Below are 24,391 nucleotides of genomic sequence, written 5' to 3' on the forward strand. Positions count from 1 at the left end.
AAGAACCACCATGAACCTAAACTAAAGTATACAACACACCAGGCTAAACAAAAGGCAGTCCAAACCCACCACCCAAATATAACAAGAAAACCCATAAGACCCAAGGGACTAAACAGAAATGCAAACCAGGAGACCTCACAGAACACAAGAACATAAAAAGACCAAAAAACACACCAAGTCCAGGCAGGGTGTGACAGAGAGTTTTGGAGGCCAGCTCAACTAAGTTCGGTTTAGCTTTCCTTTTTAGAATTTGTTAAAAAAAAAAAAAAAAAAAAGTGTGTTTCAAGGTTTTCACGCTGAATTGTGGATAAATATTCAATTTCTTTGTTCTCAGGGGACTTTAGGTGCAGCTGGTGTCTGCAACCTGGATCTTCTGAAATAAAGGAATTTTTGGGAAGTGTAGTTTTTAGACACAAAAATCACACTTCAAGTCACTGTGGCCTACTCTTTCACAACAAAGTTGTAAACACATTCTTTTCATAATGTTCAAGTAATTCATGATATTTTCTGATTAATAACGGTGCTGCTGTAATAGAGTGAGTAACAGAGTTAAAGAAGTAATTCTGTGAGGTTAACACAACATTCAGAAACAAATATACATTCAACATATTTATTTCATTACTTCTATAACTTCAAGCATTCAAAGTGCCTTCCTATCTAATGTTCTTATCCATATATGATTAAAGTTAACACTTATGCGATTAGATTAAACCTTCAGAAACATATTCAAATATAAATTCAACACAACTCTTATTTCATAAGATAAAAACATTCAATATGACTATGAATTCAGGCAAGTCTGTCTCTTCTTCTTAGGAATCAATATTGCTTGTTTTTATTTCATTATATATTTTGAGATACATATAGTAGTTATACACACATATTATAGTACAGGTTATCGTTTATGCCAAACAGTGTAAATCTACAAATTTTCCAGTTAAATAAAAGGATCAAACCCAGCAAGAGATCTTAGAATATCTATTTTGTTCTACATACAGTCAGCAAATACAATCTGTCCATCCAGAATCTAATTAAGTGGTTTGAGTTGGTATGCATTAAAGCCTCTCCTCAAAGATATACAGTGACAGTTCAGTACTGACTTTGACTTCTGTAGCACTTGAAAAAAAATCTGCATCTGCTCTCCCCTTGAGAAAATAATGGTATGCAAATGTATACATAACCTTGAATTACACATTACTACTATTAACAATAATGGTTTTCAATCAAATCACAAAATATTATCAAAATCTGTTGTGTTTTATAAGCTTCACTAAACTGCCCAGGAACTATAGTCTAATACAAAGCAAACACTAAGATGTGGCTGTAAATGGAGCTGCATAGTACATGTGTGAGTTGCTGTTTCCTTCTTCTTGGTCCGTCTTCACAGTCTGAAATGGAGAGATGACAGACAGACTGGATTCACACACCAACAAAGTTTTAGCTCACTATTTTACAGTTGGAAGTGTACAAACTTTGCATTTCTGACACAAAATAAGGGAACATTTGAATCATGAGAAATGTTGCCACTTCTAATCTTTCAAAATCTGTATGTGTCCTGATTCATTCAACATGAAATTATTTAAAAAGATTCATAGATTTTTAAAGTTTAACATGGTGGATATATAATGACATATAACAATATATTTTTAGCCACTTTAGCATGGATCTAGGGCTAGCAATTGGTCAGTCCAAACTAATCCAGACTGAGATATCTCAACAACTATTGAATGGATTGCGGTAAAATTTGGTACAGATGTTTGTGGTCCCCAGAGGATGAATATGAATGACTTTGGTGATCCACTGACCTGCCATCTATTGTCATTATCAGGTGACGGTTTTCAAATATGAAAATCTACTGGATGGATTGGCACTTAATCTAGTACAGACATTCATGATGGTTCCTAATAACTTTAGAGATCTCCTGCCTTTTTCTCTAGTGCCACCATGAGGTTGAGTGGTTGTGGTTTTGAATGAGATGTCTGTTATTGGATTGATTGCCATGAAATGCAGTAAGGACATTTACCCAAATGATTAATTGTAATAACATTGGTAACATTGGCTTAACTTTGCATCTAGATTCACTTTGGTTTATGACGAAATACTTGCCATCAGCTTCAGTTGTACTTGGTGTTTAATGCTTATTTGGGAATGTTACCCTAATAGATGGTGAACATGTTTAACATTTCACGTGCTTAACAACAGCATGTTAGCATGCTGACATTAGCATTCAGCAAAACACAGCTGTGCAGCATGACTACACAGCTAGCATGACTGCAGACTCTTGTTTAAACATAAACAGGGTTTCCAGTGTGATCTTTAAGTAAAATAGCATAACAAACAGATGTAGATATGAGATATTCTTTCTTGCATTCTGATGAAAATATAAAACTGACTAATAAAATGACACCCAATTGTCTTGTCTTGTTACAGATTAGAAGCAGTCATCTTTTTAAGACTCTTACTTTGAGTCTTGCTCTACTTATTTTCTTTAATGTGATGCTTTAAATGTTGTATAATAGAAGATACAGCAAATGCATGGACACAAGTAAAGGGGAGACTATTAATCAAATAATATAAGACTGACCTCTGTCTTCATTTGTCTTTTGTGTAGGTGGTTGAATTCAACTTCGTCATGCTTCCACTTTGTCCTTTTGATTTTGCCTGAGGGTAGAAGCAAACAGAGTTATGAAATGTTTTCTTCATTTTATTGTTTAATTATAGATAGATGTATTTCGTAAACTTACCGTTACAAGCTTTATCAGTTCCTCTCGAACCTGTTAATAATACAAATATGTTACGTTCAAATATTACAACATAATTACTGAGTAACATTTTTGTGCCCTAGTGCACAAAATGTGCCTTTTTTGATGGCCCACCTGGCATCACATGCCTCCCATTGCACAGATAAGAATTTCACCACTAAGTCATCGATGCAGTGTTTGGTTCTGCTTATTGTAAATCAAGATTAAAATATCGCATTGGCCACCACGGTGTGAAACTGAACATCTGCTCATTGATAAAATGACAAACCTACCTTCTCCTCTGTTAAACAGCCCATTAGCAAAATGAAAAGGCCCTGCAAAACAGCAAGTGTAATTGGTTTCAAACTCTGTTTTTATGCAGATACTTTTGTTTGAAAAAAAAAACCAAAAATATATAGCACATTTTATACCATTACTCCTCTCAATTCCTTTCATATTCAACTCTCATTCTGCATTAGCAATTTGTGATCAATGACAACATTTTGTACCAATGCAGGAAGTAATTTGATACAAGTCAGTGAAAACTACAGGAAGGGTGTGGAGGTTAAACCATGATGACATGTACAGTACAATATCAACCAGGGATGCACCGATCAGATTGGTATTGAGCCAATACTTACCTTAATAAGCCCTACCATGAAATGACCAATTCACATTAGTTCACATACAGTTTCTTTGTCAATTTCATAAAATTCAATTTTCATAAAGTGTGTCCACTATTAATTACATTCATTAAGCCACAACAGGCTGCCTCATGTTATCTTACATAAAAATGATTCCAATGAAATCTAGGCAGTGAGGTTTACAGATTTTAAATTTGGGAAAAAGTAAGCACTGGTATCAGATGGGGAACTGGGAGTTGCTGGAATCAGAATTAGTATTGGCAAAAAAGTTGGATTGGTGCATCCCTAATATCGACATTCTGTTTGGTGTGTGGGTTGCTTTCAAATTACCTGGAAGGAATTGAGGATGGTGAAACTGTAATTAACAACTTTTGAAATGGGATCATTTCCATCCAACATGAACCCAATGAAGCCAATGGCCCATGTTACTCCAAAGAGAGGGGTCAGAGAGATCACCACTTTAAGGATACTTTTGGCTGTCGCCTTGTCATCTGTCTTGGTGCTATCAGGTACTGAGGACTTCAACAGAGTAAGAATGACGACCACCATGGAGAAGAGATTTGTCAAAGTTACAGTTCCCACAGGAAGGACGAAAGCATGCAAGGATCCCTCCAAGGGTTTTTTATAATTTAGCCAACATTTTTTCTTATCATGGTAGGGCTGGTTGGTGTATTTGTAGTACACATAGCTGGATCCCACTATTAGGATTGGGCAAACGTAGCCCACAATGCTGGAGAAGAACATGAAGGCTCTTTTCCTCACTGGGCTGAAGACAAAGATAAGCTGATGGACAAGTATGCCACTCAAGCACAGCATCCAGAAGAACATGGCTAAGAAAAAGAGGTGTTTGCATATGGTCAAAACTAAACAACAGGTGTCACTGAGAATCTCAGGATAGGAAGAAGCCAAGAAACTACTGTCACCGAGCAAGAGGAACAAAGCAATGTTAACCATGGCTGTGTGACGGAAATGTGAAAGGTTTGTCTTGACCACAGCTGACCAAACCAGAGCCTCAATGATGAGGAAGATCAGCAAGGAGCAGATGGACACACCCAGGCCCACAACTGAAATCATATGTAGGATTTCATCAGATGTATCACTCTTGGACATGAGGACAGAGAATGCAGTCAAGTGGTTGCACACGCAGAGTGTGTGGTTTCCGTCACTAATGTTGGTAGAGCATCCTTCATCCGACCACCCCCTCGCTGTGGTGTTCCAGAAGACGCACAAAGGTTTAGTTCCCTCTTCGCTAGGGAAGTTCATTCTAATTTCTAAAGGTGAATCATTGTTGTCTTCCAGTGTGACCGATAATAAGAGGCTGGTAGTATTTTTTTCCTGGAAGTTGTTGTACAATTTATCTGTTAGATTTTTCACGGCAACAGTTCTTATCATTCCGAGGGTTTTGTCCAGATTCACATCAATGTCAAACACACTACAGCTGCTATCTGAGCAGAATTTAAGGTCTAGATTTGGACTGTTGAATTCATTGGTCATGTTAATCTTGATATTCTTCACCATCTCTTCCACAGACAGAAGGTAATCTGATGACAAGTTCTGAATAACAGATTTGTTGTACACATCCCAGGTCCTGTTCAACATGTTGCTTGCTGCGTTGACAAAATCCTGAAATAGAAGAATGGAAAAAAAGAGAAAATCAGTGTTATGGTATATTTTATTGGTACAGGACAATATTCAATTGAATTTTTCAACAACCCAGGCAAGGTAGCCAAGTTGTCCAACACCTGCAGTTTCCAGACTCATGCTGGACTCACTGAGAATCACCTCCAGTCGATAAATTTCAGGATAATCTAGCTAAATGGATCTGAAGCTAGTTCAAGAGGTACTAACTGGAGCAGATTCTCAGCAGCACATCCACAAGTCCATTCACCTAAAACTTACCAGTAGACAAATTTTGCAGCCATATATGGGCCAGAGTGAATTTGTTACTTTGGTGAAAGAAAACAGACACATGGTCTGACAAACAGCCACAATTGGGCCACTGATTTTCTTAGCTCATATAAGATTAATTCATACTTTAAATGTGCAATGTGTCAATGATGTACAATTTTAGAGGGCATAGAGCTTTATGAAAACTTCACCAGTATTCATTTGTAAGTGCACATTTGAAACATAACCTATAAAACCGAAACTACACATTTAAACAAAAATAAGGTCTGACTTCTTTCCAAAGTTTTCAACCAAATCGCCGAGCCTTCCAAAGTGGATGGTGTTGCTCAGTTGTCATTGAGATGGTTTAGTTGTCATATGACCTAAGTATGAAATTTCTGTCACATGATAACAAAGGAGATCGAGCATACTGCACTCCAGTTTTCCTCTCTGGGCATGTATTGTTCTGTTCACTTTCTATTCTGTTGTGGTGACAACTAAACCATCTCCATGACAACTGAGCAACTCCCAACCTGCCAGCACTCCCAATTTTCCCAGGAGTCTCCCTATTTTTAACTCTTTCTCCTGCTGTGCCCCCGTTTGGTAATTTCTCCCATTAATCTCTTGATTTCATAGTGATACAAATCAAAGGGATATTTCTCAGTTTCTGTGTGGGATATGTGTTGTGGTACCTTAACCACTAGTCCCAACTTCATCAAACCACCTGTTCAACAAGCATAAACATGTAGAAAAGCATATTTCCACCTGCTTTGCCCGCAGTGTCCCATATGCTTTTCTACATGTTTATGCTTGTTGAACAGGTGGTTTGCGACAGTCTTGTTGCACTTACACTAATGAGCGGAGTTGTCGTCAACTCTTTCACTTCATCCATTAACACCCTCCTCCCCGTCCCCCCCGAAAAAAAAAATCCTGTCTTTTTAAACCTAAATGTCGGCAGGTATGAACTCCGTTAGCAGAGGACAGCCATGAGATGTGGTTAAAAGATTTGGAAACAACAAGGAAGGCAGACCTTGTGTTAATCTTTTTTTTTTTATACTGCTGTGTCCAACGTCAAGAATGAAACTTCAAGTTCATAACTGCACATGTATTACAGTAAATGTAATAGTAATTGACAAGGGCTTACAGGTATTACACTGTCTTCTAAGGCAAAATTTACTGATGCACTGGACATAACACTTAAAATGTTGATGGAGGCGCTAAGGTCGGCCATAATGCCACTTGAATCAGTTGAATTAGTTGTAGAGCTGTTCTTAAGTCCTCCAAATATATCCATGGCCGCCTCCTGAGAAGCCCCTAGTCCCTTCTTAAAGTTCTAGAAAGGTGAAACAAAAAAAACAAAAATCAGTGAACAAAAGCACACAAATTACATCCAGACACAAAATGTTGATAGTGTCTTAACAGTAATGATCTTGGACTTATAAGGTTCCATCTGCAATCTGAACAGCCTCTTTTGTGTCAGCTCTTGATTGCTACCTCACCCAATCACTTTTGTTTTATTAGTTTTTTGGCACTGTCTCCTGCCCCCCTTTTACCCCCCATTAGTTGACATCACAAAGCTTAAAAAGTAATAACTAATTTATTTGCTCGTTTCAAATGTAAAAAAAATAATAATTTATGAAACTTGCTGACTCTGAATTAAGCTTTGTAGACAGTGGGGCACTGTATATGCACCATCTGTTGGCCAGCTGGGTGAAACAGAGTAGACACAAACTCAATTCAGTAGCTGCATAGTAGAGTTAGCATCTGATCACTAAAATGTTCAGCAATTAGCAGCTAGAGGCCTGAATTTATCTCACGTTCCTTTGTTGTATCTCATTGCGATAATCTCTGAAGTAGTCACAGTAACTGATAATAACATTAAATCTTTCAAACAAACAGGATGAGCTGTGTGATTAACATTAGCAAGATAGTTTTTTTATTATGGTAGCTTATGGGAAAAAAGATTTAGCCTAAAAGATTTTAAAAAATGGCTCACAATTCAGTTGGCATTTGCATTAGTGTAATTCATAGTGTTTTTGATAAAACCATTCATTTTGAGGTTTCAAGACTTAAGATCAAGCATTGTTTTAATGTTCTTTTCAGCTAACTTAACCCTAGTCACAGAGCAGTGAGGTAACGCAGTAAAGAGGCAGAACTTGATTGGTCCTCTTGCATACATTGCAGGTAAAACCTTGTAGAACCAAGTTAGAGAATGACACAGGGGACAGAACTTTACCTGACCTTTTCTTTTTTCTAATCAAGGTAATTAATGCATTGAAGTAAAATACACTTACACAAAATGTTAATAATTTTAGAATATTGCCATGTGAATAACTAATTTTTGATTTAAAAAAAAAAAAAAATGAACCTTATAATCCTAAAGTCACACAGTGCTATAAGCTTTAATGCTTTACTCACGTCTGCTGATTTTGTAACTGTTTTCAACTCTTGATCAACGCAGTGGAAGAACACGTCCTGCCAGGTATTGCCATTACAAGTGCGTGACTTATAGCCAACCCTGCCCTCTTCGCATGTTCGGTTAATCACTGTGTCTCCAGCTGGAGTGTTTGGCCAAAACTCATCCTTTTCACAAAATGTTTCACCCTCTTGGAGAACAATGTAGGGAATCATTAGTTGATGTAAGAGAAGCAAATCCAAATAAATGTAAATATAAACAAAGTAAAATTTTGAATTAATGAGACTCTGGGAAATCATCATGTCAAAACATAGACTAAGTTGAAATTCAAGCATGTTAAAACGATTAAAAGCTATATTACTAAATTTGGAATTTACAATTCTTCACAGAATCACGTACTGTAGATTACTGGAATATCCACGCGTGCACTTTTATTTTGATTAACTGTGTTTTTAAAAGTGACATTCACGTATTGTGAGGCGTTGGATTTCTGGCAACTGATATTAGCTGTGAAAGAGTAGACCAGGTAATCCCCATCAGCTGTAGAGAAAGAGAGATATTAGTTTCAGTGTTATTTTTGTTGGTTGTGGATTTTACATACATTTTGCAGGAATATTGTGAATTTCAATTTGTGTTTATGTTTCAGTTTAAGTAGGGCTGTTTTGTACTACAGCTGACAGAAAGAAGGAAGGAGGGAGGATCGATAGATTTGGGAGATAGTGAAGTTTTGTCTTACATGTATTCACTAGATTATTTTTCCCTTTACCCCTGTAGCTCCACCAAACATCAAAGCTCTCTGTGCTGTTTAAGATGGTGGCAGTGACATTCACGTTAACATTCTCACTGTCCTCCCTATCCGAACAGTCCACAGTAAGAGGATTGATATTCAGGTCGATCTCATCAGGCAGGAGTGACACTCTCAGCTGTGTCTTGGCTGTATGCCTGACTGACCCATTAGTGAATCCACACTCATATATACCTGCAGGGAACATGTAGATAATTCACACTGGATGAAATTGGGCCATACTGAACACAAATTTGTTATCAAAACAGAAAAATGAATAATAATATTATAACTTATTTCTGAAAGCAGACATAAGTCACTTCCCTGTCAACAGAATTACCACGTCCCCTTTTGGGTGAAAACAAGTGCTGCAAGGGTGCCAAATTGGAAAAACTAGAAGTCACATACCTAAAAACTGCTGCGTCACATTTTGCACATCAAACGATAAAAAAACCCAGTTTACCTCCCCAAAGAGTGAAGAACAGTAAAGAAGAGATCTGTGGCTTCAAGCCATCTGCAGAGATTATGAAAATGGTAAACTCTGGGATAATTTATGTCTGTGGCAAACACTTCATCACAGGTTAGTTAAGGATACTAAAGTCAACAGCTATAATGTTAGAAGTCATAGTGGTGAATGTTGATAGTACACTGAAAGAGCAGTACATAGAAAATAATGAAAAAACAAGGAAATCCCAATTTAAATTTTTTGTCAGCCTATCAGAATTTTGCATGTCCATAGTTGCAGGGAGGACAATGCTGCTTTCAGCTCTGTGATTGGTGGTCAAGCTATAATTTTACAGAGGGCCAAGTAATTCAAATGCCAGTAAAATTGACCAATCATAACCATATCTTCCCTCTAAATAGGTGGGCTTTGTTGTCACTATTTTATGATGAGTTCGGCCCATTTTGCGCTGTGAATGGGTCCGCACCATTACAATGCCGAGACACCTGTGCTGCACCGAGTAGGCGGCGTCTTCACACCATTTGACAGTTATCGTAGCCATCAGATATGCCAGATCAGCCTCCAAAATTTCAGCGAGGTTAACACCACCATGACTACATGTTCCGTACAAACACAAACAAGTCAAAGAAGATTAATGAGATAGGTTTACATAAAATCATATTGTGAACATTACTGTCGATGCTAGCAGTTATTTGTCAGCTAAGAAAGCTACTGTGGCTTTTGTCCTATAGGCCAACATTGTTGTTTGTTTTGTCAGATGATAATTACGTGGTTGCTGCTGCTGGTTGACAGATTACACAGATTACAGGCAGATTACACTCCATTTAAACACATAGTTTAAACAGTTTTCCTGGCCTTCGCCGTTACGTGTTGAGCAGTGCACCGGCACACTGAAATGGAGATCACAAACTAGCGGGCAAAAACAGATAAACAAGCTGGGAGTATCCGTGGCTAGTGAGGATTATCCATACCTTTTTCAAGATTAACTTTTAATGAAAAGTTGGAGTTGATCTGCGAAGGAAGACCTTCACCAGAGCTAATTTGATGCAGAAAACCAAGTCTTTTTCAACTCCAGAATTTCGTTTTCAAGTAACTTACATTAACCCTCCTGTTATGTTCCGGGTTAAATTGACCCGTTTTAAAGTTTGAAGATCTAGGAAAAATAGTTAAAAGTATTTTTTCAGTATGAAACTTCTTCTGCTTGCCTTAATTAGTGTAATCAACATATAATATGAAAATGGTTCATCTCACATATTTGCAACCACCCCCTGCATGTTTATATCATATAGATACTGTTCGGGTCAATTTGACCCAGCAGTCAAACTGGAGGTAAAAGGGTGTCAGAAATGTCAGACTATTTTTTTCTTTGCAACTGTGAGACATATTTCATCCCAATCACTCACACATACACACACACACACACACACACACACACACACAGAGCACACACACACACTCAGTGCACACACAGAGCACACGCACACACACACACACACACACACACACACACACACACACAGAGCACACACACACACACACACACAGGTGCAGGTGTTATGATATTTGACGAGAACCATTTATGTTCTCGCGGGAAAACTCCACCCACATTCAGTGGACACTCAACAGGGGAGGGGCAAAACATATAAAAGATTCTCTGCATGGGAGTCCTACCAACATTACACTCTGTCAGGCAAACCTTTACAAAATGAGCAGCAGAAGCAAAAGGATGACAGTCCCTGGTCCAATCCAGTCCCAGCCGCTGCAGCCACGGTGAGGGACATCCAGGAGAGGACTGCACCAAGTACTACACCAGTGCGTGAGGTAAGTAAGTGTGTGTGTGTGTGTGTGTGTGTGTGTGTGTATGTGGTGTGTGGTGTGTGTGCATGTGTGTGTATAAGTATATGAGAGTGTGTTGTGTGTGTCTTGGGATCAGCAAAAAGACACCATAGAAAAGTAATCATCGTCCTCTTGTTTCTAGGTTGCTGCTGAGGGGAAAAGAAAGAGGAAGAGGTACCAGGTCTGCAGGCCATCTGATGATGACAAGACAAGCATGACCTGTGTGAAATGTGTAAAATTCATTTGCACAAAGCACAGTGTGGTGACATGTGCTGTGTAGATGTACACACACACACACACACACACCTAGACAAACACACACACACGTTCAGATTGCGATTGCTTGTCTGTTATATTGTTGTATTGCGATTTTGTCCATTTCTGGGTCACAAACAGTGCATGTATGTAAAACAAAATTTAAATGTTATGTTTCAATGTTATGTAAAACTATTGTGTATCATTTGTTGGTCTTTCAAAAGCAATAAAGTGGTGAAACATTTAAAAAAAAGTTTGAACATGCATTTTTTTTAATGAAAAACAAGTGAATTATCCTAATTGAACCATTACCTGTTAGAGGTAAGGAATGCCATTGCACTAAATATTGATAGAATAGTTAGTAATGGAGTTAGTAATGAAATATTCACACTGCTTGTTAGGATTTTTTTGGTTTCGGACATCTTTTGGATAATTAAACATGCACTGGGTCAAATTGACCCGGGAACACCATTGCTGTTCCTGACAAATGAACATAACAGGAGGGTTAAAGCGATCATCAAAGGGTACGTTTTTAAAATCTAATAACGGCAGCCGTGCCAGCTGATACTATTATGGCTACTGCTGCCACTGTTGTATGTTAGTTAATTTTGAAAAATATGAAAAATATGCACATGCTACTAATGTTGGCTGTGTGTGTATTTGTGTGTGTGTGTGTGTGTGTGTGTGATATGTAGGCTTATTAAATGTTGTTGGTTTTGTGTGGTAGGAGGGGTGGCTGTCATAAGAAATTAGCTGTTTTTTGTTTTGGTGATAACTTTGATTCCCTCCGTGTTGCTTGCTCGTTACATTGGCTGGACTAAGTTAGTATCTTATTTTTGTTTCAGAGCTGGAATTGTCATAGGTAACTTTTGCAGTACTATAAGAGAGACACAGTAAGTCGGGATGGTAGTTTTCCTGTTTTCCTGACAAGGGAAAGGGGGTCAGAGGGCCAAGGTTTAAGAGTCACGGTTCACTATTAAATGTAATGGTTGGAAAGGGTCAGCCTTTGCTTTTTATTTTCTCCAATTCTACCTACCTTTGGTGTGAATATGATAAAATATGGTTATTTATGGTGGAGGTAGGGTCATACATTTCCCCCAGTCACTCAGGGAGGCTCAAGGAAAAATATTTGTAGCTCCGGGGAGAAAAAAACAAAAACAAAGTCACACCTCAGCCACCCCCCTCCCTCTGATAAATAAACAGTCCCTTACTGATAGCGTTTTTGCTGCTCTGAACCCCATTGATTTAGCTATATTCTTCTTTACAGCAGCTATACATTTAAAGTTACATTTGTTCTGCTCAAGCAGTCATAGCTGTCTCCTTCTTTTAGTGACTTTCTTGCAAATCCCACAGTTGTTTACACGCTATTCAGATCTGCTAGTTACTTTAGCTCAGCTGTTAGTGATGACACTCATCAACCCCTATTTATTTAATTTTTTCTATATAACGACACAGATTGTTGGTCGGCAATGACAGAACTGTTTGCTTGACTGGCTATAGGATTTGGGATCCTAATACCTAAAAAGCGATACGGTTTCTTATTTTATGCTATTAAATTGGCAAAGACCTTGAAATTTGCTTTTACCACCAGTCAAATTAGAGGGACTGCTTTCACCCAAAAAAGGGGTGGGGCATGACACAAGGGAAAAGTACGTGGATGTGCTGCTTTCATCTCTACTGATTTCAGTTAGACTTCAATTTAAGCAAGATTTGTAAATGTGAAACCACTGTACTTGCCTGTCCACAAGCTTGTCACCCCCTGGAGTGTAACAGACACACAAGACTTGTATTCCTGTGTGGCACATCTTTCATTCAGTTTTACCACAGTGCCATTGTTGAGCTCAAAGCGCTCGTGCTTCGTGCTCATGTTCCAGCCAGCTCTGTCCGTCTCCTCCTCTAAAGTGCATTTCAGTGTGGGGCTGGACAAGTACTGTGTTGTTTCTGGGGCCTCTATGGTGACCATTCCTGTGTGGAAAAGGTAATATTAATACATAGTGACACAGTAGGCTAGGAGTAGGAGGTACAGCTTGTCATATGTAGCGATGTCATTAAGTCCATTAGTCCCTAGATTCATCTGCCTGTTCAAGAGAGCAGCTCTTTCCATTTTATCAGTTTATCTTAATTTAATATGGCCATGGCCTTGAATTATTATTTCCACAACTGATAAAGCTTAGACAAAACCAAGATCATAAGTCGATTGTTCGTTCATCTTACTTGTTACCACTTATGATTGTTCTAGTGAGTTGCAAGAAGATGCTGTTCACTGCGGTTCACAATAACCCAGGTCTTTTTGCAATAAGCATGGCTCAGACAAAAATGGAGAGACATTAGAAATTAGCTTTTGATTATGCACCAGATGCACTTGTCCCTGTGTTGACAGTGGTGTTTTTTTAAAGACCAGATATTCAACCAAACTTTCACTATTCAAAAAAATAGTCATGTTGCAAAACAGAAAGCAGCAGATATTAGTCTATAGAGAGCATGCACTACAGCAGCTAAGAAATAATTACAGAGTCAAGGATCATCATGATCCAAATCAACAACCAAAAAACAGTAATATATTTTTACTGACCTACAGTTTCGACCAAAACTACAGCTGCAAGAGAGGTTTCCAGCTGAGACACTATGCCTTGAAGTTTAGAAGTCTCAAATTTGACGCCGACAGCTGCCTCAAAACCAACAATGCTGTTTCTTGGCCTTTAAGATTTTGGAGAGGATCAATGAAAGATGACTGGTTAAAAACAGAAAGTATCCGTATGTGATAAAAGTAATAGGAGATATGCAACTGAAATGCTTACAACATGAGACTGCTGCCTTCAAATACAATATTCGAATTGACATACATTTCATAAATGTGTTATTTTGATCATAGTGAAAACATTTGCAAGCACTGGTTTCACCAGTCCCTTATTTATCTGTTGTTGATTGGGTGAGTGTTGATTGGCCAGTGAGTCTCCTAAGAATGACGTGTATTTACTACTAATGTGCAACAGCAAAACATTCTTAGGTATTATTTGTTTAGAGTCTAACACTAAAAAACTGAGCTAATCTGCTTCATCAGTGCTGCGTGATTGACCTTGACTGACAACATAAATTTGGAAGAAAATGTTATTTTCATGTAGGAACCCAAAGGCCCCATGCTTTGTACACTCATCATCCACCCTGACCACATTTCCTGAACTGGAAGAATGTAGCCAGTGAACAAAATCCAAAATTACATTTGTTCAGAAAAAAAAAAAAGTATTTAGCCAAACCATTTACAGATATATAAATGTCATTTTTAAGAGACAGGGTTGCAAAACTTATGTAGTCATGAGGAGGGATCACTGAGTATCTAAGGTGGTTATGTCATGATCTTGACATGCTAATATATCATCAGTTCAGATAGTTTAAGGTGGCGTCACATACAGTGATCTATGCTCATGTTTAAGGTGTTTTCAGACAGGACGTGACGCAAGTTTTAGTTAAGTGACGTGAATTTCACCAATGGATTGTTTTTTCAGTCTGTGTTCATAAGTCCCAAACTGGCAGGTAAAGCACAGACTGTACAGACGTTAGCCATAACTTGCTAGCCATGTACGCACTAGGGATGTGCAGAGGCCAGCATTTGTATTTGTATCTATATTTGTTGAGGCAGCAAAATTATTTACATTTGTACTTGTATTCGAATAAAAATGGAAATAGGCGTAAAAATCCAGTTTTTATTTTATTACGCTTTTAATTTTAGGATATAAAAGTGTTAAAATAAGTGTTTATGAATAAACCACCTTACAAAGCAAATGACTGTGCTGACTACTGACCTAAACTGAATGCATCACCAATGTGCAGACAGAACTCTACTTATTAATACATCCATAACACAGAGACAGTTCAGTGTGTAACGTGTAGAGAAGAACGTCAAAGGTGATTCTTACTTTGCACTTTTCATTTATTGCCTATTTTTTACAACCTAACTTGTGGAAAGGAGATGTGGAACAATAGGTAATGGAGAGTCCCTTGTAAGCACTTTGCTTGTGTCAGTACCTCAGTTTTATCTCTGGCGAACACTCCAAATTCCAGGAGTGATGTCCATATTAGGAAATGTTTGTCATGTAGCAGGTGGATGTGACTCCCCAGATCAGAGGAGAGAGACTGAGATAGCAATGTAACCGACCTGTGCGCTGGTGTTTGACATGTTTGTTTTTTTCCCCGAAATAAATAATTTTTAAAATATTTGTACGAAACAAATATTTGTAAAAAAGACCCACAATTTGTGCTTTACTAAATAACATTTATATTCAGCTAAACCCATAGTACACACCAGTGTGTGTGGGGAAATCCTGTGACAGCTAAGATTCTGACTGATCTCAAAAACCACCAGGAACTCCTGCTCTTCCTATATTTTTTCCTTTAGACTCTTCTCTTATTTCCTTTTTTAATGAAGTCTCTGTATATGCAAAAAATAAATGAAACTTCAAAATAATAAATCAATAAGTTTACAAAGTACAATACCTCTGACGAGTTACATTCAGGGACTCAAAGCCATTCAGTTCTTTAAAGGCAGTTTCAAGCTTTAAAAAGAAAGAACATTAAATCATTTACATTTGAATGTTTGTAATGACAGTAGAAATGTGAATATAAACATAGAGTTATTACAAAAACTAAATATCAAACATCTTCAGGAATATATCAGTATAAATTTGAGATGAGAAGCAGATGTACCTTTGTTGTTTTGGATGAATCCCAGGTGGATTTCGACATAATTGATCCATTGATTTTAACTGTGTTGATTGTAAACATTATCGTTACTGTCAGTTCTGATATCACATTGTATCCCAGCAAACATTGGTTGGATGGTGACATGACATCATGGGAATCAAGTAAAATCACCATTTAACTGAAGTGTGCACAACTTTTGAATACAAATATGCGTACACAAGAGTCAATGTCTCCTGTTGGTTGCTATTTTCCGCTTGGACCTGACTTCAAAAAGACCTTCTCAAGATTTCATCGTGGAATACCTTTATTCATGATTAGTTCTTTCATTTTTTTTATACAAAAATGTTTAAATGTGTCTTTAATTGGCTGTGAGCGGACGTGCTAAAATGACATCCTCTCCGCAAAGAATAAATGTATAGGCGGAATCTACTTCATATTCTTTTTTAAAAATTTTTATTTACTCTGTAGTCTACTGCTACATACTGTATGTGGTAACTTTTTAAATCAGTTGAACAAAGGAGTTATTATTGAGTCACATAACTTTATCAATTTGTCTTATTGATGTTTTATTCCTCTGTTCTGTTACACCAAAAAAAAAAAAAAACAATTTTGGGACACAGTTTTGCATTCTGCATTCTTGATATTTACATGACACCGGTTTCCAACAAAAATACATTTAAAGAAAAACTGTCTTATTGATGCTTGACATGAGCGAAGCATCATCCCACCTCGCGAGAATTCATCTAGCTCTCCACAAGAGATGAGAGTTGCACATGTGCAGCGTTTGCAACCACCAGTTGTCTGAAACGCAACAAGCACAAGAGGACAGAAACGATGCAGATATAACGCTGTTATGTGAGTTTGTTGAAGGACTTTTCTCTCATGTTAGCAAATATGTTCTGTAACGTTCCTGTTGATGAGAGGTGATTTAGAGCATCTGGGCTCCTCACATAGTTCTAATAAGCACTGTTAGCCTACTGCAGCACCGAGTGGAAACTGGAGAGAAGTGAATCACAAGTAATTAAAAGGTTTACAGTTTCAAATAATTAGATTATCTATAAGCATTTTTCTCAGTTTTGTTTATCCTAATAAAATGTTGTTGCATGTCAGTATCAACACAGTGTGTTTCTACAAATATTTTTGAAATGGACCCTTATACTTTTCTGTTTATTGTCTTAAGAGTGTGTTATACTGTCTTACAGCTAAGTGCACAATATAATAGTCTGCCTTCTCTGCCTCTTGTGTGAACATGTTCCACTGCCAGTTCCTGACAAGTTTGAATAAGTTAACAAAAACGAGCTGTGGGATTCAGCCTTCAACTTTTACTTCTCAGTAGACAGAGGCAGGGAAGGAAACCACCGAAGGGAGAGAGATAGATAAGGCTATGAATGAATAGAAGGAACATTATGCGTTAATCAAAAGACACCTGTTAGGATGACTAATATGGGATGCTCTGTGACTCACACCTGTATGTACAAATACGATTATTGAATTTCATACAATATCTCTTTCAGCCTATAGCAAAGTGGCAGATCTGCATTTGAAAATGTGAACTCTGTTCATTGCAATAAAACTCTGGAAGACAACTTGCTCTCTTTGATTTCAACTTTAAATTTCCACAACAGTTTAACATATCATTTACTGATGAACAGGATTATTTTGAAAGTGCCACGTCATTAAAACGTCTTGCAGCTGCCTAGGTCAGACCGTCAACTATTTTAGAACATAATAAATTGTTAATTTAGACATATAGGAAGCAATAGAATGCATATCGTATACATACACTTTGACAGAATAGCTATAAAGGCCTGTTGATAATGGCAACAACATATTTCGACTTTGTTGGAAAGCCCAGGGAGGACAACCAGGTGAGAGCCAGGTAATGTCCCAGATGTTGGTTCAACCTTCATTTTGGAACTATTTTTGAACCATTACGGGACGTGTTGGGGGGACGATCAGACAGCGGTCATACACCGTAATGTTTGCTGGGATATTGTCCACAACACAAGAATAAAAAATACAAAAATCTAATAACACAGTAGTATAACTATCAAGTTACAGCCATCCTTATTCCACTCATACAAATCACCAGAAATCATCACCAGAAAGTAGTGGTACAAATTGTACAAAGGCAAAAATTCATCATGCATCTGGACCGTTACCTTGGAATTTGGCAATGCAGAGTGGTGTGATGTGCGACACGTTTTGTGTGCATGTAGATTCACTGCAACATTTTTCAGTGTAGCACACATCGTTGCTCCAAATGTATCCATCAGAGCAGTTGCAATTGGATTGATTTCCAACGATCAGGCACCCTGGGAAAAGAAACACAGGTGCTGAGATTTCTGGCTTTTCTAAACTCTAAGATGTAGCATCCCCAATGTCTTCTTATAGCTGAAATATAAATTTGTTTCATATTACAACTGTGCGGTCTATGCTGAGCTGTGTTGCATCTCCCCTACCTCTATCCCTTTCCCCCTCACTGTATTAAAGAAGAACTGTTTGGAATGATAAACCTAGAAACAAGAAATTGCTTAAGGAACATACCTGAAATCACTCCACTGTCTAAAAGGGTCACATCGTGGGGAGTGCTGTTGGTATCGTTCACTTGGATGTCAGTTGAATTCAAAGCTGACAGGATGGTCTCGATTTCCAGTGTGACATTACTCTCCACCATCAGCTCACCATTGTATGCATCGTCTACAACAACAGGAGATATTTTAACATGTTATTTTTTTAAGCTGAAAAGGGATTGCATACAAGAGCACCTTTTTATTTTGTCATTAGAGATGCTACAAATCAAACATACTAGTTTAGTATGTGAGATATCAAAACATGGTGGACAAAAGGTTTTCCCTGTTTCCCTTATTGTACTATCAATGCTGAGGGTCTGTTTGCCTACATAACATACATTATACAGGAACAGATTAACCATCAGTCAACTGTGACTGTATCTCTTAGAAATGTGACATAAATGTCATTTTGCACTGTAACTATACATTAAGCCTACAGTATATGTTACATTACAGTATATCACTTTAGAATTATATGATTTCATGAAGAAGCTACAATGTTCATAATTTGTAATTGTAATTAGGACTATATATATGGTAAAAATATTTGTAAAAATACATACATCTACACAGATGTACTGTAATGCATTTAAAAATAGCTGATGTCAAATGGAAGGACATGACTGAACATGATAGTAGGTATATATATATATATATATATATATGATATAGATAGTGGGTATACGTTACATACATATAGTGGACATATAGGATAGTATACTCTGAAAATGGAAAGTTTTATTTTATTTCTTAATTTTTTGGTTAAACGTGAGTCTGCCATCTAAATTCCAGTGGATGGTAGGTCTCCCAGTGTAATCCTGGCCTAGCTGAGGATCTGTGGAAGTTTTCTGAGGTATTTTACTGAAGTGCTCTATGTGATGTATGATCTTCTGCCTCACCTGCTGCATGGACCTGCAATGGCAAGAACAGGCAGAGAACAGAATTAATCTTTCTGTCATGGGTGTGATTCAATCTTGTGTCAAATTACAATATAAAATATTTATTCCAAAACACTTTTAAATAAAACAAAACAAATATGAATATACATACAAAAGTTAGTTAATAAAAATATTTACATACATGTAACATTCAATACTGCGTGCATCAGGATATAATTTATAAAAATTAAATTAAAAAATTAAAATAATTAAAATAAAAGAACAAAACGGAAGTTTAAAGATCCCCTTCAGGCACATGTATTATAAGAGATATTCTGCTTGGAATAATAATTTGTGTGTCTGATGTAGTTTTTACACACATACAAAAAAACAAAACAAAAAAAAACAAAGAAAAAAACAACAACAACAGAAAAACATTTAAAAATCCAGAATCTATTAATATGCAAATCTTGCTAATTTCAAAAGTTTGGGCTGCTGGACACAAGATGTCTCCTATACTGGAGGCTTCAAGTTTCCACATCACACATGTCTGAGATGAGACATGAGACATCTTGTTTATGTAGGCAAATGTCTAGTCTGTTAGGAAAGAATAAATAGAGACAAGGTTTTGTGCAGTAATGCATAAGTGCAAAGCAGACTGAGACAAAAGCCAGTTAAAGGCTAAAGTGAAGAGATAAGTTTTTAGCTTCCTTTTAAAAATATTTAGTGAGCTGGCTTCCCTGATATTTATTGATGGTGTGTTCCACAGTTTATGGGTGTTACTGACAAAGGCTGCATCCCTGATTTTCTTTCAGTTGTTACTGGGAATCTCCAATAAACCTGCAGCAGATGATCGCAGTGTTCTTGAAGGCAGATAGTTAACAAGGGATTGATTATTGATTATCTTGCAGGAAACAGGTGTCTGCAGACAGAGAAGTATGACTGCGCACGAGGTGCCTGTGTTGACAGTCGTGTTGGGCGGAGGCTGAAAGTATAGAATGATTCTGTGAACTGTCCAATGGGCTGCTCTTGCTGCAGAGCTCGGGGAGCCCATATGCATACACTTTAGGAACGTAAAGGCAGTTGGACTGCAAAAGGATACTGTGTCTCTGGTATTTAGTTGCCACCTAACTAGACAAGCTGATATTTCAGTTGCAATGACAGTACTGTGCATCATTCTGCACAGTGAAGCTCAAACATCCAAGTAAAGGAACAATTTTAAAAAATGTTTAAGTGGGGAACTTTATACAACATTCTTTTAAAATCATAGCTATAATCCTGACCAGCAATATATTACTGATTAAACTGAGAAGCATCATTACCTGACAGTAGATGTACAGAGCTCCAATCAGAAACTTCAAGACCCTGGAATCCATTGTATTTCTAGTGGGAAAAAGATATCAGATTAACCAACAGTAGCATCAACTTAGAGACCAAAAATACTGATGTATACAAAATCCACACACTTACAAATGCACATAAAGTAAATGTACTTACACTCATTTGAGAACCTCAAATCATATCAAGGGTTTACATAATGTTTAAAATTTGCTCAAAGATATATCAGCTTCACGGGTCTTAAATCAACACTCATGAAGGACTTTTGAGCTTATTTAAAGGTGCAGTGTGTAGAATTTAGTGGAGTCTAGCAGAAAGGACTTGGCAGAAATGGAATGTAATATTCATAAATATGTTTTCATTAGTGTATAATCACCTGAAAATAAGAATAATTGTTATTTTGTTACCTTAGTATGAGCCCTTTATGTCTACCTAGGGAGTGGGTCCTCTTCCACGGAGGCTGCCATGTTGCACCGCCATGTTTCTACAGTAGCCCAGAAAGGACAAACCAAACACTGGCTCTAGATAGGGCCTTTCACATTTTTCGCAAATTTTCACAGCCACCATAGGTTCTCCACTTGGTGGGAGAGGGGGAGGGGAGGTGTTTTCACTTGGTTGCAATCTGCAACCTCACCACTAGATGCCACTAAATTCTACACACTGGACCTTTAAAGCAACACTTTAATGTAACGATTGGGTTGTAGTATGCATTGCAGCCTCTAGGGACTTCTACCAGACCCATAGACTTTTAGCTTGTTGGTTTAATGGTGGTAAACTAGCGCAAGGCCCCTCTCCTGAGGAACCATCTTCCAGATTCGGTCCAGAGGGCAGACACCCTCTCTCTACGTTTAAGAGTAGGCTTAAAACTTTCTTTTTTGATAAAGCTTACAGTTAAGGCTGACCAGGCTTGCCTTGGTTCAGCTCTTAGTTATACTGCTATAGGCCTAAACTGCCAGGGGACTTGAGGCAATAAGCACCTCTCTTCTCCTCCTCCTCTCCATCTGTATGAATTCATGAACCATTAATGCATGGTACCAACTTGGCTTCTTCCCCAGAGTTTTTGTGCTTTCTCATCTCACAGGAAAATCCAGAGTCAGAGTTGTGGGCCATGGCTGCGGGGATGATGTGGGGATGGTGGCGTGGTTCCATGAGTGTCCTGCCTTGACACCTTCTCCTGCCATTACTGCTATTATTTCTAGTCATATCTCTATTAATGTTATTGTTGTTACTGTTATTGTTGTTGTTATTATACTGATGGTAGATGGCTGCCCACCTAGAGCCCAGTTCTGCTTGAGGTTTCTTCCCGTTAAAGGGTAGTTTTTCCTTGCCGCTCTCGCCAAGTGCTTGTTCATGGGGGAATTGTTGGGTCTCTGTAAATTAAAGAGTGCAGTCTAGACCTGCTCTATGTGAGATGCCCTGAGATAACTTTTTATGATTTGGTGTTATATAAATAAAATTAAATTGAATTGAACTGTTTAATCATACCCGGTATAATTATATTATATAACTCAGATGAAATAAATAATAATAATAATACTTCTTAAGCTTATAATGTTCATTTCTGTTGAGATTGGCAGAGGTGATAATAGGGAATAAAACTGTCACACAAGCTTCCAAAAGTAGACTTTAGAGCTCAGAATCAATGTATTGCTGGTGTTTAATTATGAAGCAAATTGTTCATGTTTGGGATTAGATACAGTAAATCTGTTTACATTCATTATTGTATTTTCTAGGAAGAAAAAACACTTTTCATACCCTCTGTACAACCTGGTGCATTTCTTGGTTAAGAATAATTTTCCCCAATAAAAGTAAGAGTCAATCACCCATTCACTTACTCGATTCTTCACAGTCAAGTCACTTAATCATGTAAATTGAGAAATCTCCATGCAGTCCACCTTGATGATAACCCAAAATGTTGTATTAACTGTCTGTTCTATGCTCCTGTTAGCAAAATACTGACTGGACTGTTCTTGATCGCAGGAGTATCATGTAAAATGTTGCACTGAATGGTACAACAATTTCATTTTAACATGAAAGGTTGAAGGATTCTAACACAATAATAATCAGGATTCTCATATTTAAACAAGACTCAGTCAGTTTAGACTTAAGAGGATATATGACTTTGTAGAGGAAGTAAGGGAGTGGTTGTTACAACATTTAACATTAAGTCAGTCATATGTTTTTTAAGGTGTTACACTAAAACCTTAATATAAGGAATGAATCTGTCTACAGTAAAGCTAAGTGCTTGTAAAATAAAGTACCTGCTTAGATCCTATTTTTTCAAAAACAATAAAAATACATTAATAAAAGGCTCTCACCTTGGCTTCACACACAGCACTGTACAGAAAGCAGATGATTACCCCATCAACCTGGTTGCAATTACCAAACAGGGATCCGACTGTACTTCATATCTATGAGGTGCGCATCAGAATTAGAGTCAAAGAAAGTGAGCACATCCGTCAGAAAGACTTGGTCAGACTGGAAAGGACGTGTGCAAGTGTGTGTATTAAAGGTGGTGATGGTGAAGTTGGGGAGGTGTTATGGGGGAGACTGATGTCCTGGCTTTGTGATGTAAGACCATTTGCATTTATGGAATATTTCCACGCCAGCCGGATACGTCAGCATATGTACAGAGCATTTACATATAAGTTTATGCTGAAGGTAATCATAACACAGGTAGCCTTTCTTCAGCAACACAAACAGATCTGTGTAAGATTTAACAAGATAAGTAGGTAATGGGATAAATAGATAAAAGTATTAATCAATGTGGGTTTTTCGCAGCAGCAAAAGTACAGTGATAGGAGAAGGAAATTAGACTCTGAGCACAAAACTAGAATATGAAATGAAGATCAGAAAACAGGCAACAGTGAAAGGATTAAACTACAGTGTGTAAGCTATAGACTGTCACCTTTGAAGAAATGCATGTTAAAGTATTTTTTAAGTAAAAAATATTAAACACTTCCTATCTTAGGGAACAAAGCCAACCAGAGAGAAACAAACAATCAGTCACTTCCCTGGTCATTTAAATATGTCTCAACTTAAGTCAGGTCACAGTCAGGCAGAGAAAAACATATCGAAGGCAGTGAAGTTGGCTGTAGATAGTGCATGCATATTTGAAACATCTGTCTCTTGTCTAATTTTCATATAATCCCTTATTTACTTAAGGTTAGCAAACTAACATGTTTGATATTTGCATAGCAGTAAAACTGACGTAATGATCCTTGGAGACTTTGAGCTCTGGTACAAACAGCTGTGTCTGTAAGAAGGTCTGTACTGGCGTATATTTTTAAGAAGGCCAATATGAAAAGTTACAGGGATCAACAGACCTCTGCCTTTTCACATTTCAGGGGTGACTACTGTGGCACGTGGCATTTCTCCATCAAGATCATGAAGATTTTCTTACCAGAGACAACCTTCACCTTAGTTGGTGCAACAGCATCAATAATATTTGTAATTTTAGAACAGAAATTATCTACAAGCTCATTGGCTGAGACCCAAGAGAGGGCGGATGTGGAAGAGAAAGCCTGAATAAATATTTCACTAGTGTTTTCAGTGATATGCCACATATCCAGTCACTACAGCACAGGCTTGTGCTGTTGATAGGCCTCACTCACGTAGTACTGAGGAGGTCATAAATCACTACGACTGATTTTTTGTAGCTATAGTAGGCTGTTGCTATATTTCAACATTTTTATAAGTATGCAGGATGTTATGGATATTATGCCACATGGAGACCCAGACTGTGTGGTGAACATTATCCTTTCATTAATATTTATCTCAGTCAACATTTTTCGGCCATATTAGTGCAGCAGGATATTGTCACGGCCCCGGATGTGCCTCCAGTTATTTCCCTTGTGTTTCCATATGTTTCCCTTTTC

At 37.6% G+C, this 24,391-nt stretch overlaps 1 protein-coding gene across 1 annotated transcript; it reads right to left on the reverse strand.

Moving 5' to 3' along the window:
- Positions 1-1,198: 1,198 nt before the first annotated feature.
- LOC122965730 (adhesion G-protein coupled receptor F3-like) lies at positions 1,199-23,026 on the reverse strand. The gene is made up of 18 exons (XM_044329918.1): positions 22,832-23,026; positions 20,498-20,558; positions 19,197-19,209; positions 18,272-18,424; positions 17,887-18,039; positions 15,728-15,786; positions 15,518-15,576; positions 13,599-13,723; positions 12,764-12,991; positions 8,425-8,667; positions 8,088-8,228; positions 7,691-7,878; positions 6,417-6,605; positions 3,716-5,008; positions 3,035-3,076; positions 2,745-2,774; positions 2,585-2,661; positions 1,199-1,388 (listed from the first exon to the last, which is right to left on the reverse strand). Exons 2-17 carry the CDS (start codon positions 20,549-20,551, stop codon positions 2,593-2,595), a joined length of 3,039 nt encoding a protein of 1,012 aa, XP_044185853.1. The 5' UTR covers positions 20,552-20,558; positions 22,832-23,026; the 3' UTR covers positions 1,199-1,388; positions 2,585-2,592.
- Between the last annotated feature and the right edge of the window lie 1,365 nt (positions 23,027-24,391).

This window comes from Thunnus albacares, chromosome 16, assembly GCF_914725855.1.
Source record: "Thunnus albacares chromosome 16, fThuAlb1.1, whole genome shotgun sequence".
NCBI lineage: Eukaryota > Metazoa > Chordata > Actinopteri > Scombriformes > Scombridae > Thunnus > Thunnus albacares.